A 20,432-nucleotide genomic window follows, 5' to 3' on the forward strand; every position below is an offset into this window, starting at 1 on the left:
ACATACCTTTCTCAAAGGTTTCAAGTTCTTCAAGGTCCTCGTCAAATAGATTTGAGAAAGGAGATCCTTTCAGCCAATCTTGAGTGCAAACAAGCACTTCCACTATCGTAGGTGTAAGATTACTACGATGAGGATCCAACACCCTTCCTCCAGTGCTGAAAGCAGACTCTTATGCTACAGTAGACACAGGGATGGCCAACACCTCACGAGCAATACTTGAAAGGATGGGGAATCTAGTTGAGTTGACTTTCCACCAATTCAGAATGTCAAACTCGACAAAATAAGGTTCACACTCTTCAGCAAGGTATTTATCAAGCTCAAACATAGGATCAATTCTTTGCCCAGTTGATTTTTTGTAGAAGCCCATACCATGTATATCATTATCATCTTCCTCTGGTTGTGATTCTCCCATACTTTGAGAACCTTCCTCCCTACCTTCATATTCTCGATAAATTGATTTCAAAGAAGATGACAATTTTGTCTTCAATGCCTCACCATCTACTTCAAAAAAATAATCAAGAAAGTAGTTTACATATCCAAATTTGCTTGTTGGATCCAATACAACAGCAATCAGTAACATCACGTTTATTCCATCAATGTTGCCCCAATACTTGTCATATTTACTCTTCACACTAATCCCCATCAACTTTATGCTTGCATCATTGTGCTCACATAATAATCGGATCTTCCTTCCAATAGCAAACACCTCCTTCATATATATGTTACTAGTAACATATGAAGAGCCGGAAATACGCACAGTAGCGTCATAGAAAATCCTCAAAAAAGGAAGCACCGTATTAGCAAAGTCCCAATCCTTGGATAGAGGTACTCTAGGGCCTTTATCCTTAGATAATTCTTTGACATACTTAGCATCGGCAATTTCTAACAAATCAAATGCTTTTTTATACTTCACAGCCGTTACTAACATTAAATATGTAGAATTCCATCTAGTTTCCACATCTAGACATATGAGACCTTTATAAGAAATTTTCTCCCTTTCAACGCATCCCTTAAACCTTGCCAATCTCGAAGGAGACGATCTCACATACTTGACTGCTTTCCGGATTCTTATGATAGATATGTCCTCATCTTTTAAACCTTCCTTTACAATCAAACTCAAGATATGTGCACAACACCGCATATGGATATATTCTCCGTTCAAGAGCAAACAATTCCTTGCATTCATCCACTTCTTCATAAATTTAATTCCAACGTCGTTAGATGATGCATTATCTACTGTTATGCTAAAGACACGATCCAACTCCCAAGCATTTAAGCATGTCTCGACTTCCTTGGCCATGAACTCTCCTGTATGGCTCGTGATTTGACAAAAATTCAAGATTCTCTTATGCAAATTCCAATTTTTATCAACGAAATGTGCAGTTAGACTCATGTAGCTTAGATTTTGAATAGAAGTCCATGTGTCCGTCGTAAGGCAAACCCTTCCACAATCCATGAACTCTCCTGTATGGCTCGTGATTTGACAAAAATTCAAGATTCTCTTATGCAAATTCCAATTTTTATCAACGAAATGTGCAGTTAGACTCATGTAGCTTAGATTTTGAATAGAAGTCCATGTGCCCGTCGTAAGGCAAACCCTTCCACAATGTTTTGAGATGAAAATTTTAAGTCTTTCTCTCTCCGCATCAAAAAGTGACCAAATAGCACGCCTTAATGTAGTGCGGGATGGAATATCAAATTGTGGTTGTAAGACATTCACAAAGTTCCGAAAAAACACATTCTCCACAAATCGAAAAGGAAGTTCTGCTCCCACAAACATCTTCACAAGCTCCAATCGACATGCCGCTTGGTCAAAGGTTGAATGAGGTGAAGAGACAACACTTAATTCCTCATTTTGTGTTTTTTGCCTTTTGTGTTCTTGATTATCAGGATGCTCCTTACATCTTTTCAGATGCATAATCATAGCACTTGTCCCATCCTTGAATTTAATCAAGTGTCCACAATAATGACATTTGGCTATTTGCCCTGAATTAGGCACTTCAGTAAAGTGATTCCATTCTTGTGAACGATTTTTACGCTTAGATGATGGAAGATGAGCTGATATATCTTCACCAGAAGGGGCAACCGAAGTGGTAGCAATATGTTCTTCGTTCTCCATTAATGGAGAGTCCACGTAATCACCTATTGACGACATCTGTTTAAATAAATATGATTAGAAAGTCTACTTTTAATCGTTTATTGAAACAAAAACAATAACATAAACTAAACTAAACTAAACTAAACAAATTATCCAACATAAACTAATTACAAATTATCCAACATAAACCACTATTAATAATTGATCTTCTATTATTTCAAATTGATTCAACAGGTTAAGGTAGACACCATCCTAATAGAGAGTGATTTTATTGCAAAGGCTATCCTTGACCTAATTCCCATTCTTCAAATTACTAATTTAATAATTGGAGCAAACAAATCTCATCTAAATTTATATTCAGGAAGGAGTTTGTCCAATGACTCAACTAATTGAGTTGACAAACTGTCCGGTCATAACAAGCCTCAAATACTAAGCAGCAACATTATATCATCAATACCAACTACTTATGCGGTTAGAAATCTACATCAGTCATCAACATTTTACCTTCTTCATTAACAGAATATGTTTGGATTGTTTGTATAGGATGGAATAGAGTGAAATGAGATGGAAATAAACAACACCCTTTTTAAAAAGATTACTAGTTTATTTCATTTCATTCCACCATATACCATGAATCCAAACATACCACAAGGTGCTTAGATGAATAGCCCTCTTTAAGCCTTCGACTTTATTGGGCCATGGTAAGTTCCCTAAATCTAACCAAATTAACCTCTCTATTAATTAAAATTAATGTGCTTGCAAGAATAAACCCATATGCTAGGAAACATCATGTTTAAAAAATAATTGATAATAATAAATTCACACAAAGACAGTACATAATTTGGAAAACAAACATGCTAAAACATGGGAAAATATGACTAAATAATAAAAACAGGAGGAAATGTGTGAAAACATGAAATTAATTTGTTGTCATCACTACAAATACATTAATGAGTAACTCCCCAACAATATAAATTCAAATTCAGATCAGTTTCATAAAACCAGAGTTTCTGTTATTATGTAACTCTATTTGATTTCATTGAGTATTATAAATTGAGCCTAAAAGATATGCTGTTGACAGAAAACAACTGTTTTAAGAATTTGGAGTTTTTCAAATTATGTTGCCATGTTGAATTTTTGTATGAATTATTTCTTAGATTAGTTGTGACTGGATCAAAGTTTGGTAGATATAGATCTATTGGATGAGCTAATCAAACTAAATACTAAATGCTAAATGGTTTTTTGAACTGAACAACTAGGTTGACTTGAGATTTGACTATGGACTTTTTCAAAACAAAGGTCCTTAGTTTGGTATCAATTATCATATATTATACATTTATATGCTACATCCTATTTGAATTGTTCTTGGTTAAAACAGTGAGGTTTCAGATATTTATCTAGGCTTAATAACCATATATATTTGATACAATGTGATGTTTATCTAGGCTTAATAACCATAAAAAGAATGAAACAAGAAGAGCGAAAGCAAGTCAGGAGTCTCACAATTTTAAATCTACAGTGCAAGATCCACATGAAAAGCAATCTCACACACCTCCAAAAATTCACAAAATTTTGACAAACAAAACCTTTCTTGCTTCAAAAAATAGCCATGATGTTTGAAAAAATCAGCATAGAAGAACAAATAATCGACGAAACAATACCAGAAAAAACAATCAAAAGTAGTAATCATCGTAGAAATAAAATACACGGGAAAAACATGAACTCACTCAAAAGGTTATCAGACAAGCAAAATCATCAACCAAAATAATGATGAACCAAAATGGTGAAACAGCGAAAGCGAAGAGAGAAGAGATAACTCACGAAGAGAGAAAAATGAAGTGCGATCGTTGTGCGAAGAGAGAAGACGATTGATGTGCGGTCGTTGTGCGAAGAGAGAAAACGATTGTTGTGCGATCGTTGTGCGAATAGAGAAGACAGAGGGCGATGAACGAAGAGAGAAGAGATGATCTTTCTATTTGAATTATAATTTTTTTGTCGACTTGCCACATCAACACTAAAACAGCCACATAAACACTTTTTAATAGTGTTAGACAAAAACTAAAAAATTGATAATATCAATGATGGCATCAACTAAGTCAAGTATAACTTCAAGTGTTGTCATCATCACTCATCTGATTGATCGTTTGGTTAGTTCTTTCAGTAGAGCAATATCAATGATGCATGAGATGAATCATAGATTGCACAAAGTTAAGCATATGGAATACAGGTTGGTACTGCATCAAATGAAAGAAGATGCAACAAGTCCCCATTTAAAAAGAAACAAAAGGAGATAAGAATAAAAAGAGACAAAGGTGATTATATGAAATTTCTATAACTCACTTACAGACTAGTTGACATGGAAAGTACAATGCAACGCAACTGATCTTATCACTGGTTTATAGAACCGGTTCGGTTCGGTTTTATAATCTGTAAACCGGTTCGGTTTTTTCTAAACTAAAAACCAGTTCGGTTCGGTTTGGTTTTCAAGCATAACTGAATTTTGCCCACCCCTAATGTTAAGCACTTCGTAAATGATTATGGATCATTAATCTTTATCATAAATTTTATTTTTAAGGGTTTGTCTATTTTTTCATATAATTTCTACTTTTTATCATTTTTCAGCACCAAATTGATGATCTATATATATACCTACTTTTGATTTCTAATTTTCTATTGTTAATTTTAATGTTGAGCTTCTTGTATCATGTTTCTTCTTTTTTATATCTTCTTATATCATGTTTTTTATATGTTGGTTGAAGTATATTTTATTAGAAAAAAAATTGAGATGGTACATGAGAGAATATTGAAGTTGTGTTTGCCTAAAAATTAAAGTGACACAAATAAGATTTTAGCTTTTTAGTAGAAGAATACTATTTTTTTTATCAAAATGCTAAATAATTTAATTAATTAAAATAATAAAAAATTTAGTCAACTAATGATACACAATTATTACGTGTCAAATCATCAAAATTGGAATATCATCAATGTTTTAAATAAAAAATACGTAAAATATTTTTTATTTATATTTTGCAAGTATAAAAAATAAAATTAGAAATTAAAATCAATAGAAAATTTTGAAGGACTAAAACATATTTATGTTTTTAGTCAAAAAGAAAGATACCATATTTATTTTTTAAGAAAAACTGTTGCAAAATACGGCGTCGTATTGCGTGTCACTGAAAGCAACAAAAATCTCTATTGACTACCAGAATTTACAAGTGCAGATTGCAGATCCGTATCACAACTCACCGGAGCACATCACCCTCGTAAGTTCATCTCTTCTCTTCCATTTCCATTTTCGTTCATTATTATTACGAAAATCTTGTCTCTTTCCATTTCATTTCTAGTTTCTCTTAGATCTTCTCTTTTCGTTGCGTAATTCTCCCCTACATTTCTCTCTTTTTTTTTCTTTCATTTCTCAGTGGCAGTTTAGTAATTCTCTCTCTTCCCACTCACGAATCACTCAAATCATGGCTACATATGCGAGAATCAACGTAACACTGATGATGGCGATGATGATAGCTTTAGCAATTTCACTTTATTCAGCTTCAGCTTCACCTGAGGGGGAGTTTGTTCACAAAACCATTTCTTCACACAAAATTGTTATTTTTTCAAAGACCTATTGTCCGTAAGTATTATATATATTATATCCCTCTTTTTGCTATTATTTATTTTTTGGAATCAATTTATGTTCAATTTTCTTGATCTGATTACTTTATTCTAATTTATATAGTTTAGTTGTGTATTACTGTTTCCTCATTCAAGGGGACTTTACTTTTCTAACTCATTGTACATCTGTAATTGCATATGAAACACCGACACAGACACCACACACGGCAATGATACATTGTTTCCTCTAATAATTTAGAAGAGATTGAATATAACTATATGTGTCTGTTAGTGTGTGAACTGACACTTGTCGGAAACCAAACATGTCTTCGATTTGAAATGTTGGTGCTATATAGGCAATTGATCATTTTATAAAATGCACTCGAATTTGATTAGAATTTATAATTTAAAATGTCCAAGTGACACATTACAGGATCTTATTTGACGGCATTTGTGTTTGTGGTGTGAAATATTAACTGCTGCCACATCATTTCTGAATTTGCAATGTTTTTCTGTACTCAATTGATCATATCTGTAAATGCACGTCGTGGCATCTTTGACGCTTCAGTTGTTTGGTTTTTGGAAAATTGAAATTTGATGAATGTTTGGATCATTTCTTGTTGTATTTGAATATTCTCGGTGGTTGCTTATGTTTTGAATAGGACTATACGGATCTTAAATTTTAGATTTTTCTATGTTGTTTAAAACGGAGCTGATCCTCTCCTGTGAATGGAGGATCCAGTTAAATCGTGGCCATCCAAAATTAAAAAGTGGAGAATTTTAACTGAATAAAAATAAAATTGAAGGGTGTGGAACATGCTACATGAGGGAACTTCACGGGAGGGAATCCTTTCCTGTTTAAAACACTCTGTAATCTGTAAAATAAAAATGTAAAAGTGGTGGTGTTTGTCTTTTTTTTCTACTCATTCTTCTCTTGTCCATAGCTGGCCTCTGCACAATATGAATATTCATAAGCTTTGTTGATTACTATTGAGTATTTCTTAACTTAGCACAAAATTTGTAACTTGACCTCACACAAAAAAAATGTTCATCAATTGAGGTATGGGGTGGGGTATTAATTGTGTTGTTTTGTTTTATTTCATTGTTGTGTATATAGGTACTGTAAAAGAGCAAAAGCTGTTTTCAAAGAGTTGAACCAAGTGCCATTTGTTGTGGAGCTTGATGAGAGAGGTATACTGAAAACTTCAACTTGCTTTAGATTTACACACACACAGGGAGAAAGAGTTAGATATATATTCTAGAAATAATTATGTACTTATGTTTCAAATAGTGTATTATTATATGTTAAATGCATTTGGGAAAATTGTGGGGGCGGTTTTGGTGTGATTTGTAGCTCAACTGACAAATGTCGGTATTGTTAGGTTGGATGTCTTATCCCGAGTTCTAATCTGGGACTCGTGTAAGTTAATTATGATGGAATTTACCATATCTTCTAAAGATTAAAAAAAAAAGTAATGTGGCAAAATAAAGTATTAGTTTTTGATTGTATGAAATTTTTTAACTTGTCTATTTCACGAGATTCAATTCAATGGTTTACACACACACAACACTTATGCTATAATTGAATCTACTTGTCACAAAAAGAATCAAATGAATAATTCATAATATAGAAAGCTGTGTCGGGGAAAAAATTATAGCATTATAAGTTGTGAAAGAAGATAGTTGGTTTCTTTCAGAAACTGCTTAGTGTAGAGAGAGGGAGACTGAAGAATGAGTTTATAATAATACTGTTTTTTCGATAGATGTTAAAGGGCGGTTTCGGTTTCTGTTACGGAGATAGTAAGACCTTTTCCTTTTGCAGATGATGGTTCGAAAATTCAGGATATTTTGACTAATATTATTGGGAAGCGCACTGTGCCACAAGTTTTCATCAATGGAAAACACCTTGGAGGATCAGATGGTAAGTATTTATATAGGTTGTGCAAAATAGCATTTTAAACGGTGAAACAAAATATGATTCTCCTTGAAATTCTCTCAAATACTTGTTCATTGACTGATTTTCAGATACTGTCGAAGCTTATGAGAGTGGACTGCTTGCTAAACTTCTAGGAATTGAGAAGAAGGATTATGATGATCTCTGAATCAGATTATCGATAACAGAAACTCTGTTGCGATTCTTAGATTGTGTTCTGTGACAATATGAAATTTTTACATATAAAGGAGATGATAAGATTACATTTTGGCACAGCTAAAGTTTTCATTTATAAAATATGATGGATAGTTTTCCAATTATCACATGAAAGCTCTATTTCTCCTCACCACAATTGTTTATATTTTACACCCACTTTATTTTGTGATTTTTTTGTCACTCATTTTTTAATTTGTTTTTTTGGAACAACCAATATTATATTAGTATTGTTTGTAGCATGCTAAGGGTGGAGATCAAACCATTGTTATTGAGGAGTCACTGATATTGGAAAGAAGAAATCAAGGCAGTTGATATTATCATTTCACTATTATATTGGCAAGCAATGCTAACAATAAACTCTTATGTTAGTAAAAACAAAGAAAACACCTTTGAGATATTTTTACTACACCTTTTTATTATTGGTTTAATTTCATGTATGTTTGACCAAAAATATTGCCGGCCTAGGCTTGTTAAATTTGCCATTTAAGAGAAACAAATATAAATTACTTTGTTAATGATTAATGATTTTTAAGATTTTTTTTCTTCTTAAATTAGGGTATCATTCCGTCATTCTAAATTTTTTATATACAAAAAGAAGAAAACTAACATGAATTTAATCTAATGCCGGTGTGGTTATTTATTTTAAATCCTTTTAGCTTTAAATTTTTCTTTTGGAAATATAATGAAATATTTTACTAAAAAATTCAGGTATGGACTTCCATACGTGCTTGGCTGGTTGTAGTAAGAAATATTTTGTTCTTGCAAAAAAATGATTATTGAAAACAGGCTTGTTGTAACTAAGGTACTCTCTTGGACTTGATTTACAATTGTTTGAACTTCTAGAGCTTAATTTTTTTGATTAGTGTAGCTCCCTTATGGGTATATTAAGTGTATATACTAAGTTACAAATTAACTCTTTAATTTTGATTGTAAACTTCTTGGTGCACTTTGTATTCTCTTAAATAAATTTACTAGTACATCTATTTGTGTTGTGCATGGAAGGACTTTTAATAAACAGTCTAATCTCGTGCAAAAGTCCCTCTATCATAAAATATTTTTAAATATATATCAAAATAGAAACTCAACCTTATAAAATGATCGAAAATTTAATTCTCAAATATCCTTTAGTGATACCTCAGTGTTGAACTAATTGTAGTTTAGAACTAGTTTAGAACACTGATAGTTCATTCGCCAAGAAGATGATTTTTATGATATTGAGTATGGTTTTGACATTGTTTATGGTACTCAGTTCGAGCAGACGAAGAGTTTATATTGCATTATGGGAATAAAACATTATTACTTTATGATGTGCTTTTGATTATTTTCAAAAGAAGAGTATGGTTGGTGAGATGATGAATCTTCAACAATATTCCGTCAGATGCATGAAATCTAAACATTGAACTAGATTGGCGAAGTTCGTTTAGAATAACTTACCTCATATGTGAAAGTGTCGTATGGAGTAGGAATGTCAAGAGGGGGAGGAGGGACACGTTTTTCCTTCCCTGCCCCTTGTTCCTCCGTTGATGAGCTTTAGGATTTTTTGCTCTAATGTATATAGACTAATAAATTTAAATATCACAAATACTATAATTAATACATTATAATCAATATAATAAAATAATAATGATTCAAAAATAATAAAATAATATTATATGAAAATTATTTTTTCTATAGATGGAGAGGAGATTAAAATTTTGAATTAGATGAAAAATATAAAATAAAATAAAGGGATAATGCATTGTTGTCATTTACAATTGAAAAATTACTAATAATGAGGTTGAGTCTGCTAAAATAGATGTTTACATTTTGTGTTCAACTATATCTCAAATAAAATTACTTCCCATAAAGGTAACATTGAAAAACTAAACTAATTAAATAATTAAACTTCCAAATGATAAATTCAACTTTGTTTGACATACGACCTATGGTTGTGGCGATATATTAACCATCTCACGAACAATTATTAGCCCATTTTTTAGTAGGTGAGTTGAAATTTTGTACTTGTCACTATTAGTCGACCCACCTCATCTAACTTGGTAAAAAATAGAACAGTAAAAAGACGTATGGGTTGGCCAGTTGGATTTTATCAAAAACTTTTTTTTTCCATTTCTTTTATTTATAAGTCACGACCCTTTTTTTCACTTTTCTCCTATTTTTGTTTCATAGAGTAGAGAGAATAAACTTACGATAATCACTTTTGTCTACTTCTTTCATATTCCTGTTGCCTTCCTCTCATTCATTGTTGTGCATCAAAAGACACAACAATATTAGATATTTTGTTAAGATTTTATGCTTCCAGATTTTAGAACCTCATGTTTCTTAGAATTTGTGAATTAATGAATTCATTAATTTTTAATTTTAGTTTTTTTAATTTTTTATTTTTATTTTTGAACTACAAATTATGAATGTTTGAACCATAATTTCATAGTTTACATTGGGCTGTGAATTTATTAATTTTTTAATTTATTTTAAATTTTGACTAAACACTCTATCATTCCACTTATCTACCATAGAAATAGGTGGGTGAGATTTTCATCTATGACTCTAGTTGGACCGCTCCACTTCGATAGACAAGTTAATGGTGGATGGGTTGATATGTTTTTTCCTCTCTAATCTAGAGTGATTATAGGTTGTGTTGCAGGTTAAAATTTAGAGTGTTTTTTGAATTTAATGGAGTTGTCGGTAAAGTTTATTTTAAAATATAAAAAATATTGAGAAAATTTCTTAAAAAAAAATGATCTTTAATATTAAATTTTGAGTTCTGAAAGTCAATAATGTGTAGAAAAAGTATTAGCATTCTACAATATCCGTTAAAATACGGTTACCTATAGTTAATTATGTAAAAATTAATGTTAATTTATATATATTTATTTCTCCTTTTTAAAATGTCTATATAATTTTTGTATGAAAATAAATTAGAGATTAAAGTGTATTCAAAATATAGAGAAAAAAAATGATTATGTTTTACAAGTGTACGATCTTGCTCCTACATATCTTATAGTGCGATGAAAAAGTCAAAGTTACGTAGTTTTTTAGTAGAAAATGCAGATGTGTTGATAGCTTTTTAAAGAAATCGCGTTTAGTTACAATAAAATGATTGTATAAAAAGAAATTATTTATTTAATGAAAGAAAAGAAAACCTTGAATTTGATAAATTGATTTTGATGAGAATGTTTAGTTATTTATTTGGATTTGGTTAAGAAAGTTTAATATCACTAAGTTGTCACAACTTAGACGTCTTAAACAATCACTGACAAGATGTCGCATCTCAGTCGGTCTTATTTTAGTACAGAATAGTTAATAATTAGAGCTTAAGATCGTCAAGTTGTCGCAACTAAGACGTCTTAAAATTAATATTGACAAAATGTAACATTTCAATCAATCTTTTAAGCCACATTGATTTTGAATAAAATGGATCAGTTATTTAAAGATGATAATGATAAATCGGAGAATGAATTTTAAATGTGTATGATTTTAAAAGTGGTTGATGTTAATTGTACTTAGTCTATAATTTAAATAAAAGAATAAAAAAAACAATTATTATAACACTGAAAGAATTTAATAAGACTTTTAACAAAAACTAAAATGTTTATTAATGGTAAACAAAATTTAAATTAAAGGTATAACACTAAATAAAACTATAAAATTATTACAAAGATGAGTTTAGAAATAGTTATTACATAAGTTGAATATTTGCTATACTCTTTGATTTGCTTTGTTTGCATTTTTGTTTTTTGTTTTGAGTTATTGTATTCTTCCTTAACTCATTTCATGCTTCATTTATCTAACTAACAAAAACTCTAAAAAAAATCAAAAATAAATGCTCTCCAACCTCTTATTAACTTAAAAAAATTAAAATTGAAAAACTCCTCACTAGCTTAAAAAAATTAAAACTGAAAACTCCTCACTAGCTTAAAAAAAATGAAAACTGAAAACTCTTCCCCCCTTACTAGCTTAAAAAAAATTAAAACTGAAAACGTTTCTCCTCTTACTAGCTTAAAAAAAATTAAAATTGAAAACTCTTCTCCTCTCTAAGAATGAATTTGTTCTCAATTTATAGACAAAAATGATTAATTTTTGTATCCATAGGATAGAATTGAATTTTGGATTATTGCTTGGTTTTTTTTTTTTTGCAGAAAAATTGAATTGTTAATCTAAGTCTGAAAGAAAAAAAAAATGAATCATTTTTTAATTGCTTGTATACTAGATAAAGGTTGTAGCCATTTTTAGAAATAAAGAAAAAGCAAAATGGACTAAAAAAAGGATTGGAAAGATGAGGAGCGCACAAGGAAAAATTGCAGCCTTTTTAGGAGAAAAAAATAAAAAGGCTAAAAAGTAGTTAGAAAGATGGTGTGTGTTGCTCTAAATGTAAAAAGCAAGGAGATTGAAAAGATGGAAAATAGTGCTACTGTTGCCCTAAAAAAAGAAATAATAATAATAATAATTATATATAAAAAAAAAAACAAGAACTAAGAGGGAACCATAACTAGAACCAGAGGGTACGACTAGAGTCAGAAATGGAGCCAGAGGTCGAAACAGAATCAAAAGATACCATCAGAGACAGAAACGAAATCAGAAGATATCACCAGAGGCATAGATGCAAAACTAGAGGATACCACCAGATACAGAAACGGAACCAAAGGTAGAATTGGAGGATACCACCAGAGGCAGAAACAGAACCAAATGATAACATCATAGGCAGAACCGGAGGAAACCACTAGTGACAAAAATGAGATTAGAGGCAAAACCAGAGTGTCGCAACTTAAATTTCGAGTGTTTTTCGAATTCAATGGAGTCGCCACCAAAATTTATTTTAAAATACGAAAAATATTGGGAAACCCTTAAAAATAGTAAAAAAAAAAAAAAAAAATGGACTTTGAAACCAGATTTTGAGTTTGGGAATCGATTATGCGTAGGGAATGCATTAGCACCCTACGACATCCGTTAAAATACGGTTACCTATAATTAACTGTGCAAGATTATTATTAACTTAAATATATTTATTTCTCCTTATAATTAAATATGAATAATAATAATAATAATTTTTTAAATATGATTTTAGAATAATTGTGTGCTTAAGAAATAAAAGACGAAAATAAAATAAAATTTATTAATGCACTTGATAAGAATGCGATCTTGCTCCTACGTATCTCCTGATGCGATGGAGAAATCAAAGCTACGTAGTTCTTAATTAAAAAAATGGATATATTGAGCGCGTTTTAAAGAAAATTTTGTTTTGTAATAAAATGTTTTGACAAAAAAAAAAAAGAGTTTGATTTGAATAAATATCTTAAAATATGAGTTTTAGGACGATTAAGTTGTACAACTTGTGTCTCAAGACTCGAGGAGTAAAGGAGATGTCACATCTAATTTAATCCTCTTAAAAAGTATATTTTATTATTATTGAGTTTCAAAATCACCAAGTAGTAAAAAAAATTCACATATAAATAAATCAAATTTAAAAAGTTAAATTTATATTTATATATTTATAAAAATAAATTTTTACAATTATCAAGTTGTATAAATTGTGTTATGCTACTCAAGGATTAAAAGATATTATTTTTAGTTAACTTTTAATAATTTTTATTTATTAATTTGTTTACGAGTTTTAATTTATTAATTTATTTGTATAAATGAGATTTAAAACTACCAAGTTGTCACAACTTGTGTTCTAATAACTCAAAGATTAAAAAGATGTCACATCTAATTAATTTTTAATGAAATTTTTGTTTGTTTTTAATTTATGAAATTTGACATTTAACTTATGAAACAAATTAAACCTTTTTTAAAAAAATAAATAAAATAAATAAAAAGTTTTAAATGGGCTGAACAGGTTTTTGTTTAGAAACCCAACCCAACTTAACTTAACAAGATAAAATGGTCCAAATATAAACTGAAAACCCTAATTACTAAGTGAAGCTGGGTTGGACCTGATGGCAGAACCAAAACTCAGGTGCAGCTGGGTTGGTCGAGGGCAAAGCAAAATGCATCATTTGGGTTGGTCGATGGCAGAACAATATGTATTATTAGCTGCAACTGAGTTAAAAAGGGGAAAAACGAAGAAGAACACAGAAGCGGTGACGACGACCTCAGCGACTGCGACGACGCCGACAGTGACATTGGTGATGGCGACAACGAGGAAGATATCATCGCAGGTTCGGATTTTTAATCGTTTTATGTTTCGTTCATTAAATAAAAAGTCTACATTTTTTTTAAATAAAAGGGTGATTGTTTGATGATGATAAAGCGCAACATATATATTATACAAGAAGGAAAAAAATACCTTAACGTTTCGTGCTTGTTGTTTGTTATTGAAATTCTCTCTGATATCTTCCCCTTCTCCTTCTTTCTTTTTATGTGTGTTTTTTTAGTAGAGTTAATCTCAGATCCTTCCTCCTCATTTTCTTTTGAAATTTGATAAGGTATATTTATAGAGTTCTTTATTTGTTTAGTTGCTTTCTTGTTTGTGCCTCTGTTTGCAATTCCTATTTTGATGTTTCGTTTCCTTTGCTCATCATCTGCGTTTTTTTCTGCATCTGATGCATTCATGGTTTTAGCATATGCTTGTCTTCATCTGTTCTTTTGTTGGGCTTTTATTTGCAGTTGTAATTTGTCCTTTAGTTTTTTTGTTTTGTTTCAAACTCAGAATTTTGTTTTTTAGTTTTTATCATGTGTACAAAGGCTTTTCTGTTTCTCTAATTAGTTACAAAGCAAAGGTTAGTGCTTCAACCATGATATTGCATCAGAAACAGAAAGGCTGCAATAAGGACAACAACAAAACAAAGCCAAAGTAGGATGGTTAAATTTGATTTGGTTTAAATTTTATTGTAATTTAATTTGGCTTTATTTTTAATTTGTAATTTGATTTGATTTTAGAATTGTAATAGATTTGACATTGTAAATTTATAAGACATAATGAAATTACTTATTGTAATTATTTTTATTTCCTTTTTTTGATTTATTTTCCTTTTTTATTTGTTTTTAACAAAATGGACAAAATTGTGGTACTACACAGAGGATACCATCAAAGTCAGAAAACGGAACCAGAGGCAAAACCACAGGATACCATTTGAGGCAGAAACAAAATCAGAAGCAGAACCGGAGGATACCATTAGAGGAAGAAACGGAACCAGAGGCAGAAATAGAATCAAATGCAGAACTAGAGGATAACACTAGAGGCAGAAACAAAATCAAAGGCTGAATCAGAGGATACCACCAGAAGCATAAACATAATAAGAGGCAGAAATGAAATCAAAGCCAGAAACAAAATCAAAGGCAGAACTAGAGGATACGACTAGAGGCAGAAACATAATCAGATGCAGAACTAGAGGTCTGACCAGAGGATACCACCAGAGGCAGAAAAAAAAAATCAGAGGCAAAAATGATATTAGAGGTAGAACCAAAGGATACCATTATAGGCACACAAAAACGAAACCAAATGCAAAATTAGAGGATACCACCAGAGGTAGAAACAAAATCAGAGGCAAAACCAGAGGATACCGCTAGAGGCAGAACCATAGGATAACGTTAGAGGCAGAAACGGAATCAGAGACATAATTGGAGGATACCACCAGAGGCAGAAACAGAATCAGAGGCAGAACCACATGATACCACTAGAGGCAGAATTAGAGACAGAACCGAATGCTACAATTGAAAAACTTTTTCTGATTGGTTGAACAAAATTGAGGTACTACATGTTGGATCAATCCAACCAACATGATGAAACCAATTTAATCGACCCAAGAAAGTGGCTTGGATCGGGTTATTGGACCATCTTTGTTTAAAAAACAAGAAAAATAGTCACCAAAATTGGGTACCGAGTAAAATCAGACCTGACCTTGATAAACTCATATGATCCCATAGGTTAATGCTTGCATGTATTTTATGATGTATTTTCTGATTTTGACATTCTCAATTATTGTAGATTTATATATTTGATGCTAAAAAAATAGGAAAAATAGGTTACATTATATTTTTTAGGAAAAAAAAGGTTGACTCATTTTTTTGAAAGAAATAATAATATATCTTTCATTATCAAATTAAAAAAAATTAATATTTTGGGTTACTCAATACCTAAGTCAAGAATGAGAAGTTTGACTCAATGCAACCCAGAGTTGTAATTAGTGGCTTATATACCACTCTCAATCTAGGGTTCCTACATGGTTCGAGTCATAGTTTTTGCTAAATCGGTCCAACCCGTGTCGCTAAAAGCGAAATGAATAAATATACAAATAAACTTACAAATATCTAAATTAATAGCATAAAACGAAAAAATACCTACAAATTTGACGAAATTTAAAAATATGACAAAATTAAAGTGTTCAAAATATCCATGTCTTAGGAACTACAACGGTGAAGATGCTAAAGTCAATGATTGAATTTGCATTGAATCGAAGCCTATATTTCAATCTAAAATCAAACGAACACTACAACAAGGCGGAAAACCACAACACTGCTGCACTAAAACAACCAAATCATGAAGAAAAAAAAAACAAAAAAAAAAGTGAAAATAACTTATTTCGATAAAAGAGAATGAGAAAAACGTTTGAGATGGGTGATTTACGACCAAAAATTGGTCCTAAATCGCCCTATTAGGTGAAGGAAGTAGAAGTATAACAAAAGAGAGGAAGGAGAGAGTCAACTATTACGTTTTTGAAATGTTAAAAAATGCATGTTTTGTCAGGCCAACCCGTCAGTTTACTAACCCACAACTGGGTGAGGCATAGTTGTACTTTTGACTCGACTACCTAAATTAATTCACCCCATCCAACTTTTTTGTTGGTTAATCACGGGACGAGATACCCGTTTTGCCATTCCTATGTACGAGGGAAACTTAACAGGTACCTGTAGGTAAAATAAATGGATATTTTGATTACTCTTTAGTTAATGGATACGAAGTCGAATATTAAGGTTTTCGTACTCGCGGATATCCGTACCCGTTAATAAATTAATAAAACTACTATGTTGTAATGTATTTTAGTTATGTGTTAATGTATTAATAATTTTTGTGATGAAATTTAGTGAAATATTTTGTTTATGTTCTAATGTATCAATGTTATTACATATTAATATTTTTGTGTTGACAAAAGAGAGAAAAAAATTCTACGTAATTATAAAATAACAATAATTATGTGTAATTTTATTTTAAAGATGATTTTCATAGGTATCTGATAATATTCATAGATAAAACTCGTTAAATACATGTTTAGAGGATATCTGCACATATTAAAATAAGATGCGAATATTATTTTAATCTAATAGAACGGATAATGTATAACTATTATATGCATTTGTAATACATGTTTTCATCCATAAAGAAATTTTAAATTGTTTTATAATTAAATTATGAGTTTTGTATCCTGCACCCCCATCTGTACTTCCCACCCCCGATCCCCATAGAAAATACCATATTGCCCCTATTGTTATCTATAAAACCCCCAAAAAATATCTTTTCCTTTTTTTCACTCATTTTTTTCGAAACTTTGAATTGTTCGAGTCACAAATTTCCAAACGTTCGAACCTTTGAAACGCCAAAGTAAGATAATCTTCGAAACTTTGAAACTTTCGAAATATTATTTTTCCAAATCTTCGAAAATTTCCATGAACATGAAACTTTCAAAATTCATTTTTTCCCAAAATTTTAAAAGTTTCGAAAGTTTCCAAAAACCTGAAACTTTCGAAATGTAGAAACCTTCGAAACTTTCTAACAATATAAAAGTTTTGAAATGTAAAGTTCATAAACATGAATTAATTAGTTTCGAAACTTTTGAATTCATGGAAAGTTTCGAAATTGTTTCGAAAGTTTGGCCTTCAATGAAACTTCTGAAACCAACTTCAAAAATTTGGAAACAATACGAAAGTTCCGAAATGCATTTGTATTTTTTTAATTTTTTTTTTTATTATTGATATATTGCAGTGCCTAAAATGAGATGTGTGTTTGGCCAAATTATTCGCAACGAGATAGGTGATAGAGGCGATGGTGCAGAGAGAATTCCACCAATAACGCCAAACAGACGACTGAACCAAGTAAATCGAACAATTAAACAGCGTCGTCATAGACATGATGTCCATGATGATGTCGTTGAGCTTACTGAGCCTGCACAGATGGAGGAGGCTTTCCCTTAGTATCCACAAATGGAGCAGGTTGAGGAGCAGTATGCTGTACATGTTGATGATGCTGATGGTATTCATGATGGTGATGATGTTGTTGATGTCCCTGCACATGCTGGTGATATTCATGATGCTGAGGAGAAGGATCAGCAGCCCGGTGATGTAGACTTTGAAAAACTGGTGAATTATGCTCGTGGTCAACATCCTTGATGGTTTTCTAAAAAGACGATTTAACGATACATATTTGGTTCTTCAACATCGTATTCACAGCATCCCAATTTTTACATAAATCAAAAAAACTAGTTTGTAGTATGTTTTTCAATCTTCAATGAGCAGACTCAACTCTACAAAGAAATTAAATAACACAATTTAAAACAAACCACATAGACTAGTAAATCACATTTTCTAAAACAAAACAAATCATAATTTAAAAATACTTGTTAGATGTTGTGTTCCCCAAATGCATCACTCTATTGGTCCAAACCTTGACAAATCTTTCTTTGTAAGGTGTCAACCATAAATCTTTCACATAATCAACAAAAAGAATAATATTGGCACACACTAGCTCAAAGTGTTGCAAGTGATGATCATACTCCTCCACACTAGTCGAATATACATTTTTTTCTCTCCATAAATCCATTACTTCAACTTGTCTATCCTTTTTCACATACTGTTTGCATCTTTCCTCAACATTTTTTCAATATGAAAACGACATAACAAATGTATTGAAGTAGGAAACACAACACTAATAGCATTCATCATGGCAAGGTCTCTATGAGTCACAATAACTTTAGAAATTAAAGTCTCATATTTGAACAATTGTCGTACCTTTTCAAATGTTCAGATGAAGTTATCTTGTCGCTCTTGTTCCAAGTAAGCAAACCCAATTGAAAATGTCAAACTAGTAGATGTGACACCGACAATTTCAAGTAATGGTAACTGATATCTATTTATTTTGTATGTGCTATCACATATAAAAATAAAATGAAACGTGTTTAACAACTTTATACAATCAAGATGCATCCAAAATATATCTCTCAAAACATCAAAATTATCTCGTCTTCTTGTCCAATGCACATAATTTTCTTGTTGTATCAACTTCAACAGATGCTGCATTTCTGTGTACGAACCTCTCAACGATGATCAATAAGTACTCTTTGCTTTATATATTTGACTGAGAATTGTGAGATTAGCTTCATTTCTCTCTTTCAAAGCATTCAAAATGAATCTTGGTGCAAGCTTATACTTTTTCATGTCATTGACAAATTTCCTCTCTTCTTCCTTTAAACGCCCCAAATATGAATGACCGGTTACAATATCAAGTAAATCATGATTGTGTGTTCCACAACAAACACTAATTTTCGATCTTTCACCGACATTTAACGGTATACATCTGAGGGTAAACAGACAGTTTTCCTTGTGAGAACAAGTTACTGTTGATTTTGATTTTGACTTATATCTTCCACCTCTTTCGCATCTCAAAATTAATTTGTTTTTTCTTCCCTTCTTTCCGGTTGCTTTATTTGATCAAATGGTAACAATTAAAATTCCATTTTGCCTTCCAATAGTTTTTGCCCATTCAAATACAGTTTCTCGATAGGGAAATACCTACAAAATATATTTCAAATAAAACATCAAATATATATATATATATAATACAAATTTGACTGATGTTGGATTATTAGTAATAATACCTGATCGGTGGTGAATTTTTATGTAAAATCTATAATCGTTCTTGAAGCAGAAACATCAACTCTGCTCATACCTAATTTCAAAAATAGTAATAAATTTAATTAATAATATTATAAATTTATTTTTCAAAATAATTTTTTTAATTATAACAGACAACATGTTTTTTTTTTGAAATAAATGGAAACTTTCGAAAGTTTAGAATTATTTGAAATTGAATTACTTCGAACATTTGAAAGTTTCGAAAGTTATGTGTTTCGAAAATTTGAATGTTTCGAACATTACGTTTCGAAAGTTTCAAATTCATTAAAACTTTCGAAAGTTTTGATGATTTCTGGAAAAATACATTTCGAAACTTTCAAATTTATCCAAAGTTTAGAAAATTTAATAATATCTTGGAAAATTGCATTTCGAAACTTTGGCATTTATCAAAAGTTTCGAAATTTTCAAAAATTTCTGAAAATTTAATTTTCAAAAGTTTCATATTTAACAAAACGTTCGAAAATGTCAAAAAAAAACTCACCTTTTTATGTTTCGAAAGTTTGAAATTTTCGAATGTTTAGGAAGATTTTGTAATTTTCGAAAGTGGAGATGAGAAATAGTGTGGTAAATTTTTTTGATAGTTTTATACATAGTAAAAAGGACAATATGGTATTTTTCCATAGGAATGGAGGGGTGAGAGGTACAGGTGGAGGGTGCTAGGTACAAAACTCATAAGTTATATTGATCTCTTCTCCTTCAAATTCCATAAATGGAGGAAGAACAAAAATAGATTTA

General features: G+C 30.8%; 2 protein-coding genes across 2 annotated transcripts; one reads left to right on the forward strand and one right to left on the reverse strand.

Annotated features, from left to right (window-relative positions):
- Positions 1-169: 169 nt before the first annotated feature.
- LOC105852590 (zinc finger BED domain-containing protein RICESLEEPER 2-like) lies at positions 170-2,155 on the reverse strand. The gene has a single exon (XM_012718651.2). The coding sequence runs from the start codon at positions 2,153-2,155 to the stop codon at positions 170-172; it is 1,986 nt and encodes a 661-aa protein (XP_012574105.2).
- A 3,072-nt stretch (positions 2,156-5,227) lies between these two features.
- LOC101497991 (glutaredoxin-C4) lies at positions 5,228-7,963 on the forward strand. The gene is made up of 5 exons (XM_004487973.4): positions 5,228-5,364; positions 5,521-5,726; positions 6,825-6,898; positions 7,530-7,628; positions 7,733-7,963. The coding sequence occupies exons 2-5, from the start codon at positions 5,569-5,571 to the stop codon at positions 7,807-7,809; spliced, it is 408 nt and encodes a 135-aa protein (XP_004488030.1). The 5' UTR covers positions 5,228-5,364; positions 5,521-5,568; the 3' UTR covers positions 7,810-7,963.
- Positions 7,964-20,432: the final 12,469 nt, after the last annotated feature.

This window comes from Cicer arietinum, chromosome 1 (genome assembly GCF_000331145.2).
Source record: "Cicer arietinum cultivar CDC Frontier isolate Library 1 chromosome 1, Cicar.CDCFrontier_v2.0, whole genome shotgun sequence".
In the NCBI taxonomy this organism is placed as follows: domain Eukaryota; kingdom Viridiplantae; phylum Streptophyta; class Magnoliopsida; order Fabales; family Fabaceae; genus Cicer; species Cicer arietinum.